At 34.8% G+C, this 13,020-nt stretch overlaps 1 protein-coding gene across 2 annotated transcripts in view; it reads left to right on the top strand.

The window, feature by feature from the left end:
- IPO8 (importin 8) overlaps positions 1 to 13,020 on the top strand; it is a 68,824-nt gene that overhangs the window by 38,087 nt on the left and 17,717 nt on the right. For both annotated transcript variants that reach the window (XM_081250089.1, XM_081250090.1), the window contains exons 18-20: positions 656 to 781; positions 1,385 to 1,482; positions 6,894 to 6,989. In XM_081250089.1, coding sequence (XP_081106215.1) covers positions 656 to 781; positions 1,385 to 1,482; positions 6,894 to 6,989 — 320 coding nt within the window. The remainder of the gene's footprint in view (positions 1 to 655; positions 782 to 1,384; positions 1,483 to 6,893; positions 6,990 to 13,020) is intronic.

The following is a 13,020-nucleotide window of genomic DNA, read 5'->3' as shown; positions in this document are numbered from 1 at the left end:
GACTTTTTTGTTCAGTGACATGGTAGGAATTATTTGAAATTTTTGTATTGAGGTTTGTGTTTTCTGATTGTATGTTTAGGTATAATTTGCTTTTGAGTGAGGGTAATAATAAATATGTGTACAAATGCAAGAACATTCCCTTTGGACTCTTCTATACTTTGAGTATAATTGTCTTGAGGTAAATTAAGAAAATACTGTACAAATTTTACAAGCTTTGTAAATTGACGAAATACTGTCCAGTATATAGTTTGTAAAAATATGTGAGACAGACAGATGTTTTCACCTAGATTAATTAAGCTCTCTGAAGAACATTAATTATTTGTAAATTTAAAATCCTGTGTAGGAGCCACATACGATATATAAACTATACTTTCTATATTACAAAATATAAAAAATATAATTTTTCAGTATTATAAGTAAGTTTAGTAAAAACAAATCTTTGGCTTGTCTTATTGAGTAGGGGGCAGATCTTGGTAAGAAACGGAAGGTGGCAAATAGATGTAGCTGAAGATGTGAATGCTGAGAAACAGATGCTCAAAAGTACATTAGATGTAAAACATGTGTGAGTGTATAGCCTAAATCCTCTTCTGAGTGGTCTCTGTGTTTAATTTTTGCTATTTCCTGGGATTCTAACTAGAGATTTTCTTCTTTCTAGAATTCTATGAAGAAATTCTTTCACTGGCATATAGTTTAACCTGCCATGGTATTTCTCCTCAAATGTGGCAACTTCTAGGTATATTATATGAGATTTTTCAGCAGGATTGTTTTGAATATTTTACAGGTATGACTTTGACCATGTAACAGTTTTGCTTTCCTGTGTCTAAATAGATATTATTTTCGAGTAAAGGGTGGTGCTACCATAGGAGTGTTTTTCAGCCCTAGGAATAGAGATAGTAGGAGGGAGACCATATTGCCTACTGTATCTTAAATTACTTTGCAGTCAGAGTATATATCCATATATTTATTAATATTTTCTGAATATCAACTATATTCCAAGTATTGTTCTAAGCTCAGCAATACATCAGTGAAAAAAATAGACAGCCCTTGCCCTTTTGACACTTCCATTCTAGTGGGGGGAGGGAGAGGGTAGGAAACACACAGCCAAGTAAGCAAATATACAGTATGTCAGATGGTGATGAGTGCTGTGGAAAAAGAGGAGAAAATTAATAACAATCACTATAATAAATGATGAGCATTTTAGTCTTTCTGATCCACAATTTCCTCATTTACAAAAAAGGTGGATTTAACACTTTCATTTCTAGCATTTTGTGGTTGCAAGGGAAGATAGTAATGTGTGGGTGCTACAGAAATATGCTTTCAGTGGTAATAATTTATTTCTACTTGTGTTACTCAAGTCTCACTGGGATTTTGAATTTTTTTCCAGACATGATGCCTCTTCTGCATAATTATGTGACAATAGATACAAATACTTTACTATCAAATCCAAAGCATTTAGAAATACTTTTTACAATGTGTAGAAAGGTAAGCATGTCCTAATCATTTGTCATAGTGATTCTTACTAATGGTTTACTTACTAATGTTTACTTACTAATGTTGTATTTTACTTCAGGTACTCTCTCAATTTGTTTCTTATACATTTAGTTCTATATTGCTCTCATCAACATATATTTGTCATTTAGTATTTGCAAATGGAGTTTGGAATTATAATCTGAAAATTTCATATTGTGTGTTATACTTAAGAATGTTTGCTACTTTTATAGCTGTGTACTTTATAATGCTTAGGTAAATAATTTTCTTTGTGTTTTTTCTTTCAAAAATGCAGACTTGCTCCTTGATTAAAAAAGAGTGCTAGGAAAATACCACACAGTTTGTCAATTATTGATTTTTCTTTTAATTGAATGTATATATTAGAAGACACTAGATATAGGTAATTTGAACATAAATAACATAAGACAAAAAATTGGAATAGTTGGAAAAACATCATCGTTTAGCTCAATACAGGATAATTGGTAAGCCACATAATGGCTACTGTTGTATTTATGCACAAACATGATTGTCTACTATGTTATCTTTGTCACAAGTTAGATTTGGCCCTCTTGGTTGTATCTGGGAATCATTGTTGACTAATGCTTTCCTCCTCTTTTAGGTGAATATATGTATCAATATATACATAAATATAAAACTGTATTGCATAGAGATGGCAGATTTTAGAAAGCTCAAATAGCCAGAAAACTGTTTGGCCTTGGAGTTGGGAGTAAGATAGCTAGTGTACAACCTATTTTCCTCCCTAGAAGAGATGTGTACCAGACTCTGTTAAAAGCGCTGAACTGATAATCAGTTTATCTGATGGAGGTCTCAGTTCAGTTATAAAGAGCCTGGGAGATTTTGGGAAGTCACTAAGTTTCATCACATGTAAACAGCAGGAGTAGAATCACGATTTTTGAAGACTCATATTGCTCTGTAATAACCCAGCTTGTTAAGTCATAATCACCTGGCTGTCTTCAGTTTTTTCCTAAGTTATAGAGACAGCTACTAGTGAGGGAAAGGGGAAGAAAAAGCAAGGGTAGGAAACATAACAATCCTACATGGTCCTTTATAACTCACAGTTGCTCTGTATTATAGCAGATATAGTAAAAGTGATGTTCACAGTGATCTCCTTCTACTTGTCGAGTAGTTAAATATATTTCTTATTTCTGGTCTTATTATTGAACTCTTACTGTATACTGGTATTTCCTAAGCACTTTATACACATGAATTTATTTAATCTTTACAACATTATATCACCTTTTGTCAAAGAGGAGACAGGCATTTTGCATTGTGCCTGAGGTTTAGAAAACTGACCTAGTCACATAGCTGTTATGTGTTGGAGCCAGATTTGAATCCTGGTAATCTGGCTCCAGAGCCCATTTTTTAAGCTACTGTACTATATTTTGTTTCTCTTCCTTTTGTGGGGGGACAAAACCTCAAACCATCAAAACCAGCAAACAAAGAAACCAACTAAATGCAATTTTGGGAAAAGGGGCTGATTTTTTTCTTTCTGTATCATATAATCCTATGACATAAGTATATTACTATATTTCTTTTTACAGATGAGGACTAAGGTACAGAGGTTAAATATTGGGTGGGCCAAAAGGTGCGTTCGGTTTTTTCCGTAAGATGGCTCTAGTAGCATTTAGTTGTCTTTAACTTCATTCAAAACAATTTTGTTAGGGCTTCCCTGGTGGCGCAGTGGTTCAGAATCTGCTTGCCAATGCAGGGGACACGGGTTCGAGCCCTGGTCCGGGAAGATCCCACATGCCGCAGAGCAACTAGGCGCATGAGCCACAACTACTGAGCCTGCGCATCTGGAGCTTGTGCTCCGCAACAAGAGAGGCCGCGATAGTGAGAGGCCCTTGCACCGCGATGAAGAGTGGTCCCCGCTTGCCACAACTAGGGGAAGCCCTCGCACAGAAACGAAGACCCAACACAACAAAAATAATTAATTAATAAACTCCTACCCCCAACATCTTCTAAAAAAAAAAACCAAAAAACAATTTTGTTAGATTGTATGTGACAGCTGTCATATCACCGTGAGTTTAAAAAAAGACTTATCAAAATCGGTGAATTTGGGCTTCCCTGGTGGCGCAGTGGTTGAGAGTCCGCCTGCCGATGCAGGGGACACGGGTTCGTGCCCCTATCCCGGAAGATCCCACATGCCGCGCAGCGGCTGGGCCCGCGAGCCATGGCCGCGGAGCCTGTGTGTCCGGAGCCTGTGCTCCGCAACGGGAGAGGCCACAGCAGTGAGAGGCCCGCGTACAGAAAAAAAAAAAAAAAAAAAAAATCGGTGAATTTTTGTATAGCCGTTTTAATATTAAAGATGGAAGGAAAACAACATTTTTGGCATATTAAACTTTATTATTTCAAGAAAGGTAAAAACGCAACTGAAATACACAAAAAGATTTGTGCAGTGTTTGGAGAAGGTGCTGTGACTGATCAAATGTGTCAAAAGTGGTTTGTGAAGTTCCATGTAGGAGATTCCTTGCTGGCCGATGCACCACGGTCAGGTAGACCAGTTGAAGTTGATAGCGATCAAATCGAAACAATAATTGAGGACAATCAACGTTTTACCACATGGGAAGTAGCTGATATACTCAAAATATCCAAATCAAGTGTTGAAAATCATTTGCACTAGCTTGGTTATGTGAATTACTTTGATGTTTGGGTTCCACATAGGTTAAGTGAAAAAAACCTTCTTGACCATATTTCTGCATGCGATTCTCTACTGAAACGTAATGAAAACGTTCTGTTTTTGAAACAAGTTGTGAAGGGCAATGAAAAGTGTATACTGTACAACAATGTGGAACGGAAGAGATCGTGGGGCAAGCAAAATGAACCACGACCAACAGCACCCAAGGCTGGTCTTCATCCAAAGGAGGTGATGTTGTGTATATGGTGGGATTGGAAGGGAGTCCTCTATTACAGATGTCCCCAACATTTTTGGCACCAGGGACTGGTTTCGTGGAAGACAGTTTTTTCACGGACCGGGGGCGGGGTGGGGGAATGGTTTTGGGATGATTCAAGCACATTATATTTATTGTGCACTTTATTTCTATTATTATTACATTGTAATAGATAATGAAATAATTATACAACTTACCATAATGCAGAATCAGTGGGAGCCCTGAGCTTGTTTTCACGTGCCACTCACTGATAAGGTTTTGATACGAGTCTGCAAGCAATTGATTTATTATGGTCTCTGTGTGGGCAAACCTGTCTGCTAATGATAACCTGTATTTGCAGCCGCTCCCCAGTGCTAGCATCACCGCCCCAGCTCCACCTCAGATCATCAGGCTTTAGATTCTCATAAGGAGCGTGCAACCTAGATTCCTTGCATGCGCAGTTCACAGTAGGGTTCACACTCCTATGAGAATCTAATGCCACTGCTGATCTGACAGGAGGCGGAGTTCAGGCGGTAATGCGAGCGATGGGGAGCGACGGGACCAGTGGACCGCTACTGGTCCGTGGCCTGGGGGTTGGGGACCCCTGCTCTATTATGAGCTCCTTCCAGAAAACCAAACCATTAATTGCAACAAGTACTGCTCCCAGTTAGACCAACTGAAAGCAGCTCTCAACGAAAAGCGTCCAGAATTAGTCAACAGAAAACACATAATCTTCCATCAGGATAATGCAAGAGCACATGTTTCTTTGATGACCCAGCAAAAACAGCTTGGCTGAGAAGTTCTGATTCATCTGCTGTATTCACCAGACTTTGCACCTTTGGATTTCCATTTATTTTGGTATTTACAAAATCTCTTAATGGAAAGAAATTTCAGTTCCCTGGAAGACCGTAAAAGGCACCTGGAATAGTTCTTGGCTCAAAAAGATAAAAAGTTTTGGGAAGATGGAATTATGAAGTTGCCTGAAAAATGGCAGAAGGTAGTGGAACAAAAGGGTGAATACGTTGTTCAGTAAAGTTCTTGGTGAAAATGAAAAATGTGTCTTTTATTTTTACTTAAAAAACTGAAGGCACTTTTTGGCCCACCCAACAGCTTTTCTAAAAACACAACTCATAAATGGTAGAACTAGGATTTAGACCATGGCATTCTGGTTCCAGAGCCCACATATTTAGAATCTAGATCTAGAAACACTGCTCTTGAGGTAGAATTTTAAGTTTATGTAAATAGGGTTGGTTCTTGGTTTTGCTAGCTACCTGCTTATGTTTCAGCTCACTGATCCATCTGTTTTCCAGCTTCTACAATTTTATAGCTGTCTTTTTTTTTTTTCCTTTTCTCTGCCTTTGTGGATATATGCCTCTAAAATATCTTTACCTTTATTTTAATGGCCTTTGGGAGGGGATAAAATTGAATGGGGATGTTCAATCTGTCATCTTTATCTGGAATATCTTTTAAATTCAGTTTTCTTAAATTGTATTTGTCTAGGAAATTATCCAGTTCATCTAAGTTTTCAAATATATAAGGAATATAATATTGTTCATAGTATTCTCATTTTTAATCTTTCCTTTATCTGTATTTGTCTTTCATAATGTTTTAAAATTTTGCTTTCTTTGCTTTTTAAAAATAATTTTGGCAAAAGTCTACTTAAGTCTTTTTTTAATGAATCTATTTTTGATTTCTCTTTGTTTTACCTCTTTTTGTTTATATTCCTAATTTCTATCTTACTTTTATTCTCTGGGTTAAGTCTATTCTTTTTCTTATGTCTTGTGTTTGAACCCTTATTAATTTTTCCATATTTCTTTACTTCTAATTTAAACATGCCTCTACTCTATAAATCTCTCTTCTGGGAACCTTATTATAAGGCTACCACATTCGGTGTATGAACATGTGCACTGTATAATTGTTCATATCAGTGAAAATGCAGAATTGACATTAGGGGAACAGGCTGGTAAGCTTTCTTATACTCATCTTCTGTAATACTGTATAGTCCTAAATGGTTATAATGTCTATGGAAAGTACTTCAATTTATGAAGTCCAAATGAGGAAATTAAAAGGTGTGTAATATTAAATTTATGGTTTCATTATGAAAAAATGGGTGCATATAGACAAGAATTCAAAAGGAACAGAAAAACACAGGGTGTATTTAATTGTTTAAGAAGAAGGTTATTTTGTTTTCTTTTGATTTCATTGTATTTTATTTTTTTGATGCATTCCATAAAGGGAAGCTTCATTTGTCTAGACAGTTAACTCATACAGTCTATTTTATTAATCCAAAGTTAAATAAGTGAATTATTACACCTTATAAGGAGTCAGAGTAGATAAAGAAGATAGATGAACTTCATTTTGAACTTCCTTCTTTGGGTTGGCAAGGTAAACTTATGACGCAAGCAACGCTGAGATTCTAATGGCTGAATTTTTATGTGATATTTACTTCATGTAGACTTGATTAAATTTTTTGCAACTGCTATTTACTGCTGAGTGAAATTTTAATTACTGCAGGTACTATGTGGAGATGCAGGAGAAGATGCAGAATGTCATGCAGCCAAACTTCTTGAAGTCATCATTCTTCAGTGCAAAGGAAGGGGAATTGATCAGGTAATATATGTATAGAAAACATCCTACTTGATGTTTACATTTAAAATGTGCATGTCTGATTGATGTTTTGTTTATATTGTGATGGAAAATTATAAAGATAGCCTATAGTTTATGTTTACTGGTACAAATCCTATGACAAAAATACCCAATGCAATTTGGCATCATATTTAAGAAACCATTGCTAAATTCAAGTTCACAAACATTTTCCTCTAAGAGTTTTATGGTTTTAGCTCTAACATTTAGGTCTTTAATTCATTTTGAGTTAATTTTTGAGTATGGTTTGTGGAAGGGGTACAAATTCATTATTATGCACATGGATATCAAGTTTTCTCAGCACAATTTGTTGGAAAAAAACTATTCTTTCCCCATTGAATTATCTTGGCACACTTTGTGAAATCAATTGACTGTAAATGTGAGGATATATTTCTGGATTCTCATTCAGATTTGATTAATTTTTTTGTCCTTAATCCAGGACTGCAGTATCTTTATTACTGTAGCTTTGTAGTAAGTTTTGAAATTAGGAAGTTTGTGTCCTCCAATTTTGTTCCTATGTAAGATAGTTTTGGCTATTATGGTCCCTTGAATTTCCATATGAATTTTAGGATCAGCTTGTCAATTTGAGCAAAGAAGCCAACTGGGATTGTGATAGGCATTGTGCTAAATCTGTAGATCACTTTGGGAAGTATTGTCACTTTGAGGATATTTAGTCTTTCAATCCCTGAACATGAGATGTCTTTCCTTTTATTTAGGTCACCTTTAATTTTTTTCAAAAATGTTTTGTAGTTTTCAAGTACAAGTTTCTTTCGTTAAATTCTTCATAAAATATTTTATCATTTTTAATGCTATTGTAAATGGTATTGTTTTCTTAATTTTATTTTCAAGTTGTTTTATTGCCTGTGTTTAGAAATACATTTTCTATATTTATGTTGTTTCTTGCAACCTTGCCGAATTTGTTTATTAGTTTTAATAGAGTTTCAGAGAATTTCTTAGGATTTTCTGTACACAGGGTCATCTCATCTGCAGATAGAGTTTTACCTTTCCAACTTGGGTGCTTTTTATTTTATTTTTCTTGCCTAATTGCCTTGGCTAGAACCTTCAGTGCAATGTTGAATGGATGTGGCGAGAGAAGACATTTTGTCTTGTTCCTGATCTTAGGGGGCAAAGCATTCCTTTCACCATTAAGTCTGATGTAAGCTGTGGGCTTTTCATAGATGTCTTTTATCAGATTGAGTGTGTTCCTGTTTATTCGTGGTTTGTTGAGTGTTTTGATCATGAAGTCATGTTGAATTTTATCAAATGCTTTTTCTGCATCTATTGAGATGATCATGTGGGTTTTGTCCTTTATTCTGTTGATACGGTGTTTTGCTTTAACTGATTTTCAGATGTTAAATCAACCTTGAATTCCTGGTGTAAATCCTTCTTGATCATGGAGTATGATCCTTTTTATATATTTCTAGATTCAGTTAGGTGGTATTTTTTTTAAACTATTTTTGTACCTGTATTTATAAGAGATATTGATCTGTAATTTTTTTTCCTTGTGGTATCTTTGTCTGGCTTTGGAATCAGAGTTATGCTGGCCTTGTGGAATGAGTTGGGAAGTGCTCCCTCCTCTTTTATTTTTTGGAAGAGTTTCTGAAGGTTGGTGTTTTTTAAATGTTAGAATTTAGCAGTGAAGCCATCTTTGCCTGAGCTTTTTTTGTGGGTAGTTTTAAAATTACCAATTCAATCTCATTATTTGTTATAGGTCTACTTGTATTTCTATTTCTTTTTTTTTTTTTTTTTTTTTTGCGGTACGCGGGCCTCTCACTGTTGTGGCCTCTCCCGTTGCGGAGCACAGGCTCCGGATGTGCAGGCTCAGGGGCCATGGCTCACAGGCCTAGCTGCTCCGCGGCATGTGAGATCTTCCCGGACCGGGGCACGAACCCGTGTCCCCTGCATCGACAGACGGACTCTCAACCACTGTGCCACCAGGGTAGCCCTCTATTTCTTTTTGAGTTAATGTAGGAGTTTGCATCTTTCTAGGAAGTTGTCCATTTCATCTAAATTAACTAATTAGTTGGCATTCAGTTCATAATATTTCATTATATTACTTTTTGTTTTTGTAGGTTGGTAATAATGACCCTGTTTTGTTCCTGATTTTAGTAATTATTATCTTCTCTTTCATTCTTTTTCCCCCTTTTGTTAGTTGAGGTAGAGGTTTGTCAATTTTGTTCATCTTTTCAAGGAACCAATTTATGATTTTGTTGTCTGTTTTTTTGGTTTGCTATTTCATTAGTTTTTGCTCTAATCCTCATAATTTATTCCCTTCTACTTGCTTTGAGTTTAGCTTGCTCTTCTTTTTCCAGAGTCTTGAGGTAGAAGTTTAGGTTATTAGATTGAGATATTTCTTCTTTTTTAATATGGGGATTGATAGCTATAAATTTCCCTCTAACCACTGCTTTAGCTACGTTATAAGTTTTGGCATGTGTTCATATTCATTCATCTCAAAATATGCTCTTATTTCCCTTGTGATTTATTCTGGACCCACTGGTTATTTAGGAGTGTGTTGTTTAATTTCCATATGTTTGTGAATTTACCAGAATTCTTTCTGTTAATGATTTCTAATTTTACTCCATTGTAATTGGAGAACATACTTTGTGTGATTTCATTCCTTTTAAGTTTATTGAGGCTTATTTTATGGCCCTGCATGTAGTCTGTCCTGGAGATTGTTCCATGTGCACTTGAGAATAATATGTACTTTGCTGTTATTGGGCTGAGTGTTCTATAGATGTTGTTAGATCTAGTTGGTTTATAATGTTGATTAAGTCTTTTATTTTTTGCTGATCTTCTACCTAATTGTTCTATTCATTATCAAAAGTGAAGTATTAAGTTCTCCAACTGTTATTGAATTATCTAGTTCTCCCTTTATTTCTGTCAGTTGTTTCATGTATTTTGGGGCTCTGTTATGTGTATGTATGTTTATAATGGTTTTATCTTCCTGATGGATTGACCCTTTTATCATTAAAATTGTCTCTCTTTATCTCTAGTAACACTTTTTGTTTGTTTTGATGTTGTTTTTGTCTAATATTAGTATATCCATTTCAGCTTTCTTATGGTTGCTGTTTGCATGATATATCTTTTTCCATTCTTTTACTTTCAACCTATTTGTATCTTTGAATTGACCCATTCACATTTATTGTTGTTACTGATACACACAGATTCAATCTGTCATTTTATTTTTTATTTATATGTCTCATGTTTTGTTGTTGTTCCCCTATTCTTTCTTTACTGCTTTCTTTTGAATTAAGTACATATTTTCTAATGTCACATTTTAATTCCTTTAATTTTTTTCCACTATTTAAAACATTTTTCTTAGTGGTTGCTCTAGGGCTTACCATATATATCTTACCTTATCAGAATATACTTCAGATTGAGATTAACCTAACTTTTAGTGAGATATAGATGCATTACTCTTATATAGCTCTATTCCCTCTTCCCCCTTTTTGTACTACTGCTGCCATATATATTGCATCTATATATGTTATAAATCCAACAATACACTGTTTGTAATTATTTCTATTTGCAATTTTATTTCAAAGAAGCTAAGAAAAAAGGCAACCAAGTATATATCTACAGATATACACTTGTTATATTAGCCTTCTTATTTACCATTTCTCAGTTCTCTTTATTTGTTTGCTGTGGGTTGAAGTTACCGTCTGGTGTCATTTCCTTATTCCAGTAGAATCTTGCTTCTACATCCTTTGTATTATTAATGTTGGATATATTACATTTTATAGTTTCAACAATACAATTATAACATGTTATTTTATGGGATTGCTTTTTAAAACAGTTAAGAAAGTGAAAGAAATACTATTTTTACTATTTTTTATAATTACATAATTACCTTTACTGGAGTGTGTGTGTGTTTGTGTGTGTGTGTGTGTGTGTGTGTCTTTATTTGTCTTTGAATTACCCTCTGGGTCACTTGCTTTCAGCCCGAAGAACTTCCTTTAGTATTTCTTGTAGGATAGGTCTGCTAGCAATGAGTTCTGTTTTTTTTTTTTTTTTTCTGAGAATGTCTTTATTTCATCTTCAGTGAGGTTGAGGTCTGAAGGTATTAGTTCTGTTCTAAGCAAGTAGCATTGGGAGTGGAAGATTAGAACAAGATTCATAGTGGGAGGCATTGCAGACATTGCATAGAAAACACCAGAAAAAATAAGACATAAGATGAGGGCAGGGAGAAGCCTGTGAGCACAGGTTTACCTTGGAAAATAGATGATCTTTTTCACAGAAACAGAAAGTGTAGATACCAGGAGATGGGAATAGAGTGATATTACTCAAATGGTGACCATCTAATGGTGTCAGTAGGTGTTCATAAAAAAGTGTATTCAGTGGTCTGGGGAAAACTGGATAAAACAAAATTCACTTCATTATTGCTTGAATTCTTAGTGCCTTTATCTGGAAATGTGCCTAAGGGGGAGTGGTTAGTATTCTGTGTTTTCCAAATTAATTTAACAGTGGAATCTTTTTGTTTTCCAAACCCAAGGAACATCTATTAACTGTTGTGACAGTGCCGTTTAGATAATGCTGATATAGAGATCTGTCTTGAGGTAGAAATAAGGGATGTGGAAACTTAAGTCCAATGGCTTTATTTTCGCAGTTAAATAGGAAGAGTTGTAGAAAATGAAAAAAGTTGAAATTTCAGTTTGGAGGAGTCTAGTAAGTAGTAAAGAAGAATTGAATAAAAGAATTGCTTTTAGCTGGATAGACTCATTTGAAGTTAGCAAGTAAGAATTTCATATGTAATGTATGTACAGTGGGTTTCTACTCCTAAAACTGGGTTGTTAGAGGGATTGGAAAGTTGGTACCCAAGCATTTCTATGTCAGAAAGTTAAGTGAGTTAACTCACTGTCTAATGTTAGTGAGGTTACCATTACTGTGCTGAAGGATTGTAATGCCTTAGAATTAAATTCCTCAATATTTCTTGTAAATTGGTAGTTAGATCTAGAGATTTGGTTGGATTCAATTTTGATTTTTTGGCAAGAATACTTCATAGGTGGTGTTGTGTATTTCTACTAGGGACAGAATGGTTGTCTCTCGTCTTATGATCTTAGTGCTGTTGGTGATGATATTCTAATTCTGTCATTCCTTCTTCATTTATGAGTGGAATTACTTCTATGAAGAGAAGTGTTTTTTCATCAATTATTAGATTACTCTGAGGAATAGTTTGAGTATTTGCCTTTATTTGTCATGATTGAGACAATATGTTTGTTTCCTTATGCTCCATCTTTGGAGCATCCTCCAAAGATGACCAGTGAGGTGTTTTTTATGGTTTTTTTTTTTTTTTTTAGCTTTTTAGTATTATTTGACCTTATAGATTCAAATTTATTTGATACACATCAAGTATATTCAGTATATTTCAGGTATACAAAGTTCTTTCAACTTAGGCCAGTGGGAGCCTCTTGAGTTTGCCATATGAGTGCTTTTGACCTGACTCGCATAGACTTTGGAAGTTTTCTGCTGTGTGGTGTGATTAGATGTTCCAGTTTCATCTTGTACATTTCCTGCCCTACCCTGGGAAATGGTATTCCAAGACTGCACAAGGGATATTCCTTGCTATTGAGTAGGTCTTTATTTCCTCAAAAGAGAACCAGGAAATACATATTATATTATCTTAAGATTAATGCATCACTAGTAGACACAGATGTTTCCAGTTCAAATTTAGAACTACATTATTTTTACTTAAACTAATTGATCCTAATCAGTATCTCCCACACCCAAAATCCTGGTTCTCATCATAATTACTCACTTACTTTACCCCACTAATATGTATATATTATCGCCAACATATGATCATTATGAACAGTTTAAGATTTTTTAGTAGCTCCTTCTATCTCAAGGGTATATTCATATGCTAGGGATATTTATAGCCAAACAAGTCAAATCATAAATTTTAAAGTAACTTAACATAATCCCTGTTTGTTTGATTATTTATTTCATTTTATTTTAACTTTTAGGGATTGCTTAAATTTTCTGTGAATAAAACATATGC

Source organism: Mesoplodon bidens, assembly GCF_964165515.1.
Source record: "Mesoplodon bidens genome assembly, chromosome: 11".
NCBI classification, from domain to species: domain Eukaryota; kingdom Metazoa; phylum Chordata; class Mammalia; order Artiodactyla; family Ziphiidae; genus Mesoplodon; species Mesoplodon bidens.
This window is presented reverse-complemented; position numbering and strand designations above follow the sequence as displayed.